Below are 12,789 nucleotides of genomic sequence, written 5' to 3' on the forward strand. Positions count from 1 at the left end.
ATGTGATGGAAGAATACACTGTGCATGTAGAGGTTTACAATTCCATTAAATTGGGTATGGTTTAACCAAAATATGCCCTATGACCTAGAATTGCCTTATGTGTATCCCACAAAAAATATTCACTGTTATAAGCTAACTTTTTTTGATGAATTTAAGGAAAATTCCCAAAATTCCTGGGCTTAACTTCACATGGAAAATGTCCATCCTTTGCAACCCTAGTTATTGCTCTAATGTTATTCTTCTACTATGAGAGATACTATGACAGCAATTACCTGTAATAGGTACACACGTATCTGGCACAAGTGACGATTAAACTGATTTGGATTTCAAAGACTGCTATTATTGTAATGTTTAATATTACAACATTGATGTGTGATACCTTTTTTATCAACACATATGTTTTGCAAATGTATGCCTTTATTACTATGATTTATATTGCCAGAATACTCAACGATGATTAACACTGCAGTTGTGTGTGTTTCTGTCAGGGTTGTGGTCAAATGCATGTCATTTAAAGTCAATTTGGCAATTGAACAAAAATCCAATTAAATTTGAAAATGTTCCTCATTGTAAAAGCATGTAACAGAATTGGGGTATTCCAGAATTGTTATTTACATGTAAATAAACATAACCCTGTTTTATGTTTTTAATACTTCCGATAGAATGCTCTGTGTGTCAGAGATGGTACCATTCAGCTTGTCTGGGGATGACAAAGGACTTCAACAAAGCGAAAATAGAAAATGATTGGAAGGAGCTTCTTCGCTGTTAAATTAGAGACGTGTAAATAAATGACTGTTGTGCCTTGTAACTACTTTAACATGTGGAACTGTTGCACTAATATATGCAAACATTGATTTGGCATACAATTTAAGATAGACAGTTTACATAAAGTTGTACTAATTTCATATAGAACAAATTGCACTTGAAATTATTTTTTTTAAAGTTATTGCAAATAAATGCATATTTTCACTTTTTTCTGGGACAATCAATGAATTAGATTTCTTCATCTGTAAATGCAATATGATATTTTATGTATTTCTATCTAATCAAAACTGGAATTTCTACTCAAAACAAAGTTTGTTTAAGTATGCTAGACATTTATAGAATAAATCATACCTAGTTTGATGATTCTGTCAATCAGTGAAAACGTTGATTTCCACTTTAAAATGGCATTTTATAGACTTTGTATTTCTATTAAATCAAAACTGGAATTTTTCCTCAAACCAGAGGTTGTAAAAGTATGCAAGACATTTATAGACTAAATCATATCTAGCTTGATGATTCTGTGACAAACGGTGAATTAGTTATATATACATTCTTAAATTGCTTTTGGCGAATGTCTGTTGAAGGTCAGAATAAAAAATGTAAACTTTACTTCGGTCTCACAAGGTCATCTTCTGCCGGTGACTATTAGTGACCAATAGTGGGTCAGCTCCTCACAGTCCATGCTCGCTCCATGGATTATCCTCTTCAAATTTGTCTTCCGCAATAAATGGCTCTATTTTGGGGAGGTTCTGGAAGGGTCTACCCTCCATCCAGTCCGATAACAAACCACATCGACCACTACTGTAGTCTCAGCAGTATAACCAATGTAGCATTATGACTGTCATTCATACTAGAGAATCATAGCAAATAGAAAATGGGACTGCAAATTAGTGCTGGATGTGGTAATTTGTGTTAAAGTGGCAATATGTAACTTTTTGGGAGGCCTGACCAAATTCAAAGAAATGTGAGTTATAGGGGTTTTATTCTACTTGAAAGCAAGTCTAAGAAGCCGTAGATATGTTCCATGGGCGCAATTTCTATGCTTCCCGTTCTTAAGTTTTGTTTCTTACTTTCGATTTTGTATACAAGTTTCACACAGCTGAAACTATTTTTGCTTATGGAAAATATTCCACAGCGATTTAGAAGGTACAATATTTATCTACACTAACTTGTTTTTTCACTAACTGAAATTAGGCAAACTATTAAGAGTTTTAGCAACCAGGAAATGGAGGTGCAATTTCTGCATAGTGCAACTTTAAGTTATGAACCACTTCATCTTACAAAACCGTTTTGTCAATTTGGTCTTTCAACCAATGATCTGTAACTTCCAACACAAAAAAAATACAATTTCTATATAATATTAGAAAAATAACTTAATTTCAGCTATTTAACTAGGAAAGTCAGTTAAGAACAAATTCTTACTTAAAATTATGGCCTACATGGTATTTCTAAAATTGTATTTCCATGTCTAGTCATCAATTCCAAATCAAGGCAGCTACACAGAACATTGTTTATTTATAATTTACTACATTGCAAATTCAACTTAAAAAACATTGTTTTCCAGCAAGCATAAAACAATGAGATGTGGGGGTGGATGTCCTCAGTATTTGCAATGTACTCAAAGTGGAATCTATCATACGAAGAAAGAAAGCAACAGAAACCATGAAACTTGCAGAAGCCCAAGTAATGGTCCAGAGTCTTCCACCTAGTGTCCATATCTGTAAGAGAGGGAAAGGGAGTGTTAGTTATTAACTGTTTGACATACACAACTCATCTACAATGAGGCGGTGGAATAATACATTAGCACCAGTAAAATGGACGCATGGCTGTTGTTTTTTTTCAGCCATCTACTTCCCCAAAAGGCAAGCATACTGCAGCTCTGATTGACTGCAGTTTAGCTAGGACCATGGAGTAGTGTTTTGAATAAGTGTTATGAATAAAATTATGACACTCACTTCTGAAACTCCCACTCCCTGTTGTCTAGGGGGCACACCTGCCTGGTCTTCAACCAACGGGAGATACAGTGGAAATGGAATGCATGCTGGGAGAGAAGATATTATTGACATAACAGCAAACCAAGACAATAGCCGTGTTTGAATACACATACTACATACTTAGAGCATATACACTATTAGCTAATTTTAGTACACTGTAAACAAACGGTATTCTTTCAGTTGATCATACTAGCCCTTCGCTTGTCTACCTGGAAGTTAATGCTGTTGCCATGCAACCTCTCGCTAGCATAACAATTGACTCGCTTGACATTTTACAATTTTGTGTGTTTGTAAATTCAAGCTGGAGTGCCAGAGTGTACTCTGTGTGTTCGTAAATCCAGAGCCTTGGCAGATTGTCCGTTCATAAATTCAGAGCGTTTCGCCCTAGGAGTGCATCACTGGACACTCTTGCTGAGGAATAGGGTTGATCCAAGCATTCTGACCTCACAACGGCAGTCAAGCACCCAAGCTGACTGGCAAAGAGCTGGTTAGGCTGTTTTCATGTTATCCAGAGCGTTGGTGACTAAACGTGCTGCTGGCAACAATATATTTACGCTTTTTCCCCTGAAGTTAACTGACACCGGCCATATATTCACCGGGTGTTGAGCATTCGTAAATTCATCAGTTATTCTGGCCTCTGGCACACTCGAAGTGCTCTGTAATCGGAGTAGATAGCCATAATTAACCATGTCCATTGAGAAAGCACACAACTATAATACTTAGCTAAGAATTACGTGAATAATCTAGTCAATAAACATTGTGTAGTTCGTTAGATTATAGTTAATATACTGCCTGGCAAGATCGATGAATTAGTAACCAACTAACATTAGGTAACTAGCTAACATACTAGTACATACTGCTGTAATGCTATTCCTAAGGAAAGTTAAGCTAACAAATTGTCAGCCAACATAACATGTAACTTATTTGAAAAGTCATGACTTTATTACATTGCTCAACATTTGTCATAATTAGTTAAAGCAAGGAATTTGTATATACACTCTCAGACATCGGCTAAAAATGTTCCCAACATTTTCTTCAAATCTGAAAACGCTGTGAAGCCACGCCCATTTTCTGAAGAATTGCCTTATGGGCCAAAAAAGCACAGAAAGAGTGTTTACTGCTTGTATACTTTGTATTTTGGCAAATTTAGTACAACATCCAGGAACTATATCCATTCTATGACCAATAAGCATACTACATATTCAATTTACATCACAAATAGTATGGTTAGTGGGTTAGAATAAGTATTCGAACACAGCTCAAATTACATTCAAATTCTATACTTTTAGGGTAGTTCAGTATAATGCAGATTAGTTTAGATCATGCTGCTGTTATTTCAAGACTCTCACACTGAACTTTACAATCTAACTGATCAGGATGCATGCAAAATATACAAATGCAAAGAAGTCTGACTCACATTGCAGACTCCCCAGGCTACGGTGCACTCCTCTGATGTGGCAGAGGCCTGGTTAGCCTGACACTCTATACCTATGGAGAACAAGAGAAATGTGTAACACACACCTTTATTAACCCAGTAGTCAAATAATGTTCATGCATACTCACAGAGATCCATAATGTGATTCCTACAGATGGCACAGTTGTCCACCACAATGTCCCAGGCCCAAAGTGCCACTGCATTCCACTATAAAGAAGAAGAGTCCCATTAAATTATGATCATATCACTGGCAGTTAGTGTTTGCTTGATATTGCTGCTACTTCAAATAGGTATTAAAAAATGAGCATATTGTTATTCACAATTTATTCATGTTAATCTGGTGTCAGGAGACATTTAGTCATTCCAATCACTATTGCATTTGGCATTTCATCAGACAAGTTAGGCCTATTTCACTATCCACATTGATCACAAACAAGGCCAGGGTGAAAATGTTAGAATGTTTGATACATACATTTTCACTCATTCAGCGTCAATAAATAGACAACCTCACGTGCAACTGGGCCTGTCATATTAGCAAGATAACTAGGAAACTGACGTTAGCCAGTTGAGCAAATTAGCTAGTCATTGATTTCGTATGTCAATGCATCTCAAGCCGAACCAAGTAGTGGTTGGCTAGCTTCTATCACCACAAACAGTGAGATTAGTTAACTAATTAGGTAGCGATCAGCCCTAAAAGTGAAACGCAAACTCACTCCCCAAAAGTAGATACAGCCAAACAGGGACTCCGTCTAGTTTCAGCTCGCGAGCTAGCAAGTTATGCTAACTAATCGCGCGTAGATTGTACCCAACCCCGTATTACGCCTATAATAATATCGACCCTTACGGTATGTCTAAAATGTAGCTATGATTTATTTATTTTTTAAAATACCTTCTTCACTTCAAAACGTTTCTTGCTTGCTCCACTATTCGTGGCGCTTGGGGTATCAACATCCATCGCTGCCGCCATGTTGACTATCGAACTTTCGTGTGAACAGAGATATTAGAAAAAGGAGGAGATAGACATCTCATTAGAATATGAATAGCAAGACGTTCCGCCCCATACAGCAGAATGTCGACCAATCGTGCTGACGTTGTCATGCTGCGTCACACATTTGCTCAATGAATCGTCACGCAATCCTTTCTCAAAGTCGGGATACAATGTCATGTCGTATCCTACAAAAAGAAATTGAACTGTATTTTAAGACGGTTAAATGCTCTACTAACAAAAAAGCTGTTAGAATTGTAAGTATATGCATGTCCCTTAAGGTCCTTGTGTAATTGTAATGTGATATTGTACCCCCTAGCTCGATTGTCCATTGTTTGTAATCTATGTATGCTCGTGTTCTCTCATGTGCTTTATGTATTGATTTGTTGTTAATAAAAATAAAAATAAATTAAATTTTAAAAAAGATAGTGTCATGTTCAAAACTACCACGGAACCTAGAAAAAACGAGCTCAACTTGAAAAATCGATTTGAACGGACATCCAACTCGGAATTCCAACTTGGGAACCTTTCTAGAGCTACGACTTTCCGACCCGAAGATCCCTGGCATCATGATTTGGCTTCGTATTTTTCCAAGTTCCAGTTGTTTTGAACACGACATGGGAACACGGAAAAATACGAGCCAAATCATGACGTCAGTGATCTTCAGGTCGGAAAGTTGGGGCTCCAGAAAGAGTTGGATTACCATTGAAATCGATGTTTCCCAGTAGGAGTTCATTTTAACCGAGTTCCCAATTGTTTAAATGCTCTGAATTCTGAGATGACCGAGTTCCAATTGTTTTGAACGCTGCAAGAGGCCCGAGTTCCCAAGTTGGAATCCCTCGTTCAAAACAACTGTGAACCGGAAACATCCGACTTGCGACTTCAGTGCGTTCAAGACAACTGGGAAATCGGAAAAAACGAACTCCGACTATGGAAAATCGTTCTGATTGGTCATCCAACTCGCGATTCCAAGTCCCTTTGCAAGATGGCGCAGACAGAGATGGTCGCCTCGCTTCAGATCCTTAGAAAACTATGCAGTTATTTGTTGTTTTTATGTACTATTTCCTGCATTGTTAGCCCAGAAAATCTCAGGTGTTATTAAATACAGCTGGGAAGAACTATATAAAAGCGATGTCAACTTACCATCATTACGACCAGGAATACGTCTTTCCCGAAGAGGATTCTTGGTTCGGACCTCCACCCTGGCCATGCGATCTTATCCCAGAGGCCGACCCAAAACAACATAGTCGCCACAGGAGAGGCAGATGGAGTGGCCTACTGGTCAGACTCAGAAGGCCGACTGGTCAGACTCGCCAATGTCCAATCTCTAGGTAACAAGGTGGATGAAATTAGGGCATGAGTTGCCTTCCAGAGACACATCAGAGATCGTACCATTCTCTGTTTCACGGAAACAAGTGTGTGTGTAGGTAAGTAAAGAAATAAAGAAATAAAGCAATAGTAAAAATACATTACTTTTTGAAAATAAGAGTAGCAAGGCTATATACAGACACCGGTTAGTCAGGCTTATTGAGGTAGTATGTACATGTGGGTATGGTTAAAGTGACTATGCATATGATGAACAGAGAGTAGCAGTAGCGTAAAAAGAGGGGTTGGCGGGTGGTGGGTCACAATTCAGATAGCCCGGTTAGCCAATGTGCTGGAGCACTGGTTGGTCGGGCCAATTGAGGTAGTATGTACATGAATGTATAGTTGAAGTGACTATGCATAATAGATAAACAGAGAGTAGAAGCATCGTAAAAGAGGGGTTTGGGGGGGCACACTATGCAAATAGTCCGGGTAACAATTTTGTTACCTGTTCAGGAGTCTTATGGCTTGGGGGTAAAAACTCTTGAGAAGCCTTTTTGTCCTAGATGTGGCACTCCGGTACCGCTTACCATGCTGTAGTAGAGAGAACAGTCTATGACTGGGGTCTTTGACAATTGTCAGGGTCAGACCCATGCCAAATCTTTTTAGTTTCCTGAGGGGGAAAGGCTTTGTCATGCTCTCTTCACAACTGCCTTGGTGTGTTTGGACCATTCTAGTTTGTTGTTGATGTGGACACCAAGGAATTTGAAGCTCTCAACCTGTTGTCAGAGTCGGTACAACCACCCGATTTCTTCACACATCGCGCCGACAGAAACAAACATCTCTCTGGTAAGAAGAAGGGCGGGGTGTATGCTGTCACAGGCGTGTATATCTACCCCAAGCAAATACCTTGTCGGCCCTGAAAGAAGTTCACTGGAATCTTTTAAACTGGAAACCATACATCCTGAGGCTGCATTTATTGTAGCTGGGGATTTTAACAAAGCAAACCTAAGATTAATACTCCCTAAATTCTATCAACATAACGAATGCGCGACACGAGCTGGCAGAATTCTGGATCTGCTCGAACTTCCGCGATGCATATAAAGCCCTCACACGCCCTGCCTTCGGAAAATCTGACCATGAATCCATTTGGTTGCTCCCAGCCTATAGACAGAAACTAAAACAGGAAACGCCTGTGCTCAGGTTAATACAACGCTGGTCTGGCCAATCGGATTCCATGCTTCAAGATTGCTTCGATCACATGGACTGGGATATGTTCCGGATAGCCTTAGACAACAACATTGATGTATACGCTGACTCGGTGAGCGAGTTTATTAGCAAGTGCATCTTAGATGTTGTACCCGCTCTGACTATTAAAACCTTCCCTAACCAGAAACCGTGGATTAATGGCAGCATTCGCGCAAAACTGAAAGCGCGAACCACCGCTTTCAATCATGGCAAGGCAACCAGAAACATGACCGAATACAAACAGTGCCAACGTAAGACATTTAAATCTGTTAACCCTCGCAGGGATGCTGTCCCAGACGGCATCCCTAGCCGCGTCCTCAGAGCATGGGCAGACCAGATGGCTGGTGTGTTTACGATCATATCCAACCAATCTCTATCCCAGTCTGTTGTCCCTACAAGCTTCAAGATGGCCACCATTGTTCCAGTTCCCAAGAAAGCTAAGGTAACTGAACTAAATTACTATTGCCCCATTGCACTCACTTCTGTCATCATGAAGTGCATTGAGAGACTAGTCAAGGATCATATCACCTCCACCCTACCTGATACCCTAGACCCATTCCAATTTGCTTACTGCCCCAATAGGTCCACTGACGATGCAAAAGCTCATCAATAAGCTTATCAATAAGGACCCTGGGTCTCGACCCCACCCTGTGCAACTGGGTCCTGGACTTCCTAACGGGCCGCCCCCAGGTGGTGAGGGTAGGTAACAACATCTCCACCCCGCTGACCCTCAACACTGGGGCCCCACAAGCGTGCGTTCTCAGCCCTCGCCTGTACTCCCTGTTAACCCATGACTGCGTGGCCATGCACGCTTCCAACTCAATCATTAAGTTTGCAAACGACACTACAGTGGTAGGCCTGATTACCAACAACGACGAGATGGCTTACAGGGAGGAGTTGAGGGCCCTTGGAGTGTGGTGTCAGGAAAATAACCTCTCACTCAACGTCAACAAAACAAAGGAGATGATTGTGGACTACAGGAAACAGCAGAGGGAGCACCCCCCATCCACATCGACGGGAGATTAGTGGAGAAGGTGGAAAGTTTTAAGTTCCTCGGCATACACATCACGGACAAACTGAAATGGTCCACCCACACAGACAGCGTGGTGAAGGCGCAACAGCGCCTCTTCAACCTCAGGAGGCTGAAGAAATTTGATGTGTCATCTAAAACACTCACAAACTTTTAGAGATGCACAATCGCGAGCATCCTGTCGGGCTGTATCAACGCCTGGTATGGCAATTGCATCGCCCTCAACCGCAAGGCTCTCCAGAGGGTTGTGCGGTCTGCACATTGCATCACCGGGGGCAAACAACCTGCCCTCCAGGACACCTACAGCACCCAATGTCACATGAAGGCCAAAAAGATCATCAAGGATAACAACCACCCGAGCCACTGCCTGTTCACCCCGCTATCATCCAGAAGGTGAGGTCAGTACTTGTGCATCAAAGCTGGGACTGAGAGACTGAAAAACAGCTTCTATCTCAAGGCCATCAGACTGTTAAACAGACATACAGACTCAAATCTCTGACCACTTAAACTAGGTATCACTAGTCCCTTTAAATAACGCCACTTTAATAATGTTTACATATTCTACATTACTAATCTCATATGTATATACTATATTCCATACCATCTACTGCATCTTGCCTATGCAGCACGGCCATCAGTACGACCTGGAAATCACCGACGTCATGATTTGACCAAGGTTTTTACCAGTTTCCAGTTGTCTTAAAGTCACCAAGAGTTGAGAAACCTGCCGATTTTCCTCGGAAGTACATAATGTAACAATTCCAAAGCTATATGATATTACAGAGAACAAGTGAATTATCTCACATCTCGGAAAATATTTGTAATGTTGTACTTGTTGTTGACGAAATTCATGCTAATGGTTTTATTGTTAGCTATCGCCCAATTTGGGTCTATTCCCTTCTTGAAGGAGAGCTCTCCTTGTCCAAGAATCACCCAGAATGCACCGTGCAACCCAGTGACGACATTTCCACTAGATAGTACAGCCGCAATGTTAGAATGGACTTTTTCGTAAAAAGTAATGAAAACAAAAAATTGTTTTTTTGGTCTCAATTCAAGATTAGGCATAATGTTAGCAGTGTGGATGATGGTCACATTTTGGGTGATGACCAAATTAAGAGTAAAAAGCAGATCTGTAATTCTCATGTGAAAGCAAGTCTAAGAAGCGGCAGATCATCCGATAGAACAACGAGTCAGAAATTTCACCAGATGTACAAATGTGAAGTAACCGGTTGGCATTTACACTCACTAGCAAATATGATGATGAGAGGAAGTCTAGTGGCCGGCAGTGGGAGAAGATGAAGCGAGATGGATTTTGGCCGATATTCTTATAATTTTCTCATAGATTAACATTTGACAGTTTTGTTTCCAAAACTAGAATATGTTACGAACAGAGCGGACTAAGTTTTGTAGACTTTCCCCTTTGCCAACGTTTAAACAAATTTGTGTTCTTCAGAAGGAGCGCAGGGGCAAATTGTGTTATTGCACACACGCACTTCACAGAGTAGGCGTTCCCTAACGGAAATAACCAAATACATGCTAAAATATGCTAATAGGATCTCACAAGCTCGTTCTTGGCTTTACCCATCGTGTTGCTTGTTCTGCCCTCTGTGATTAATTTTCTCCCATTGGAAACGTCAAGCTGTGGTCTATCTTGAGTAGATCTGTTCTATGTGTGTTATTTCTATGCTTCCCGTTCTTAAGTGTTGTTTTTGCGTCTTTTACTTTTGTACACCAGCTTCAAACAGCTGAAAATACAATATTTGAATTTTAAGAACCAAGAAATTGCGGGGCGATTTATTTTCTTATTGCACCTTTAAGAAGATACATTTTAGAAATAGGTTGGGTTTAAAATCAAATCAAATGTTATTTGTCACATGCGCTGAATACAACAGTGAAATGCTTACTTACAAGCCCTTAATCAACAATGTTTTAAGAAGTTAAGAAAAAAAAGTGTTAAGTAAAAAACAGAAGGTAAAAAATACAAAATAAAAGCAACAAATAATTAAACAGCAGCAGTAAAAAAAACAATAGCGAGGCTATATACAGGGGGTACCGGTACAGAGTCAATGTGCAGGGGCACCGGTTTTTGAGGTAATTGAGGTAATATGTACATGTAGGTAGAGTTAAAGTGACTATGCATAGATAATAAACAGAGTAGCAGCAGCGTAAAAGAGGGGTCTGGGTAACCCTTTGATTAGCTGTTCAGGAGTATTATGGCTTGGGGGTTGAAGCTGTTAAGAAGTCTTTTGGACCTAGACTTGCCATGCGTTAGCAGAGAGAATAGTCCATGACTAGGGTGACTGGAACCTTTGACAATTTTTAGGGCTTCCTCTGACACTGCCTGGTATAGAGATCCTGGATGGCACGAAGGTTGGCCACGGTGATGTACTGGGCCCGTACGCACTACCCTCTGTAGTGCTTTGCGGTCGGAGGCCGAGCAGTTGCCATACCAGGCAGTGATGCAACCAGTCAGGATGCTCTCGATGGTGCGGCTGTAGAACCTTTTTAGATCTGAGGATCCATACCAAATATTTTCAGACTCCTGAGGGGGAATAGACTTTGTAGTGCCCTCTTCACGACGGTCTTAGTGTGTTTGTACAATGATATTTTGTTGGTGACGTGGACACCAAGGAACTTGTAGCTCTCAACCTGCTACACTGCAGCCTTGTCGATTGAGAACTGGGGCATGCTCGGTCCTCCTTTTCCTGTAGTCCACCATCATCAAATCAAATCAAATGTATTTATATAGCCTTTCGTACATCAGCTGATATCTCAAAGTGCTGTACAGAAACACAGCCTAAAACCCCAAACAGCAAGCAATGCAGGTGTTGAAGCACGTTGAAGCAGGCCAAAACCTAGGAAGAAACCTAGAGAGGAACCAGGCTATGAGGGGTGGTCAGTCTTCTTCTGGCTGTGCCGGGTGGAGATTATAACAGAACATGGCCAAGATGTTCAAATGTTCATAAATGACCAGCATGGTCAAATAATAGGTCTGGGACAGGTAACATGTCTGGTGAACAGGTCAGGATTCCATAGCTGCAGGCAGAACAGTTGAAACTGGAGCAGCAGCACGGCCAGGTGGACTGGGGACAGCAATGAGTCATCATGCCAGGTAGTCCTGAGGCATGGTCCTAGGGCTCATGTCCTCCGAGAGAAAGAAAGAAAGAAAGAAAGAGAGAATTAGAGAGAGCATACTTAAATTCACACAGGACACCGGATAAGACAGAAGTACTCCAGATATAACAAACTGACCCTAGCCCCCCGACACATAAACTACTGCAGCATAAATACTGGAGGCTGAGACAGGAGGGGTCAGGAGAAACTGTGGCCCATCCGATGATACCCCCGGACAGGGAAGGATATAAACAGGAAGGATATAACCCCCCCCACTTTGCCAAAGCACAGCCCCCACACCACTAACTTACCATCCTGACACAAGGCCAAGTATAACCCACAAAGATCTCCGCCACGGCACAACCCAAGGGGGGGCGCCAACCCAGACAGGAAGATCACATCAGTGACTCAACCCACTCAAGTGACGCACCCCTCCTAGGGACGGCATGAAAGAGCTCCAGTAAGCCAGTGACCATCATCTCCTTTGTCTTGATCAGTGGAGGGAGAGGTTGTTGTGCTGGCACCACATGGCCAGGTCTCTGACCTCCTCCTTATAGGAGGACTTTGTGGCTGTGGTAACTACTGATGACACATGGGCAAAGTACACAATGGGCATTAATAGTGGTGCTTTCAAGACAACTAGGAACTCAGAAAAAATGAGGTAAAATCATGACAGTGATTTTCAGGTAAGAAAGTCAGTTATTTTTTATACATTTTTATTTATTTAACCTTTACTTAACTAGGCAAGTCAGTTAAGAACAAATTCTTATTTACAATGACATCCTACTCCGGCCAAACCCGGACGATGCTGGGCCAATTGTGCGCCGCCCTATGGGATGCGATACAGCCTGGTTCTAGAAAGATACCGACTTGGAATTCCAAATTGGATGACTGTTCAAAACGATTTTCCCAG

At 41.2% G+C, this 12,789-nt stretch overlaps 1 protein-coding gene and 1 long non-coding RNA gene across 2 annotated transcripts; both read right to left on the minus strand.

Annotated features, from left to right (window-relative positions):
* Positions 1–2,261: 2,261 nt before the first annotated feature.
* Positions 2,262–5,247, minus strand: LOC118384582 (RING-box protein 1). The gene is made up of 5 exons (XM_035771235.2): positions 5,084–5,247; positions 4,323–4,401; positions 4,177–4,247; positions 2,721–2,806; positions 2,262–2,483 (listed from the first exon to the last, which is right to left on the minus strand). Exons 1-5 carry the CDS (start codon positions 5,159–5,161, stop codon positions 2,471–2,473), a joined length of 327 nt encoding a protein of 108 aa, XP_035627128.1. The 5' UTR covers positions 5,162–5,247; the 3' UTR covers positions 2,262–2,470.
* Positions 5,248–6,294: 1,047 nt separating this feature from the next.
* LOC127930024 (uncharacterized) lies at positions 6,295–9,690 on the minus strand. The gene is made up of 3 exons (XR_008136546.1): positions 9,364–9,690; positions 6,993–7,078; positions 6,295–6,506 (listed from the first exon to the last, which is right to left on the minus strand). It is a non-coding gene; the product is annotated as an uncharacterized LOC127930024 (long non-coding RNA).
* Positions 9,691–12,789: the final 3,099 nt, after the last annotated feature.

The sequence above is a fragment of the Oncorhynchus keta genome, chromosome 5 (assembly GCF_023373465.1).
Source record: "Oncorhynchus keta strain PuntledgeMale-10-30-2019 chromosome 5, Oket_V2, whole genome shotgun sequence".
Lineage (NCBI taxonomy): Eukaryota > Metazoa > Chordata > Actinopteri > Salmoniformes > Salmonidae > Oncorhynchus > Oncorhynchus keta.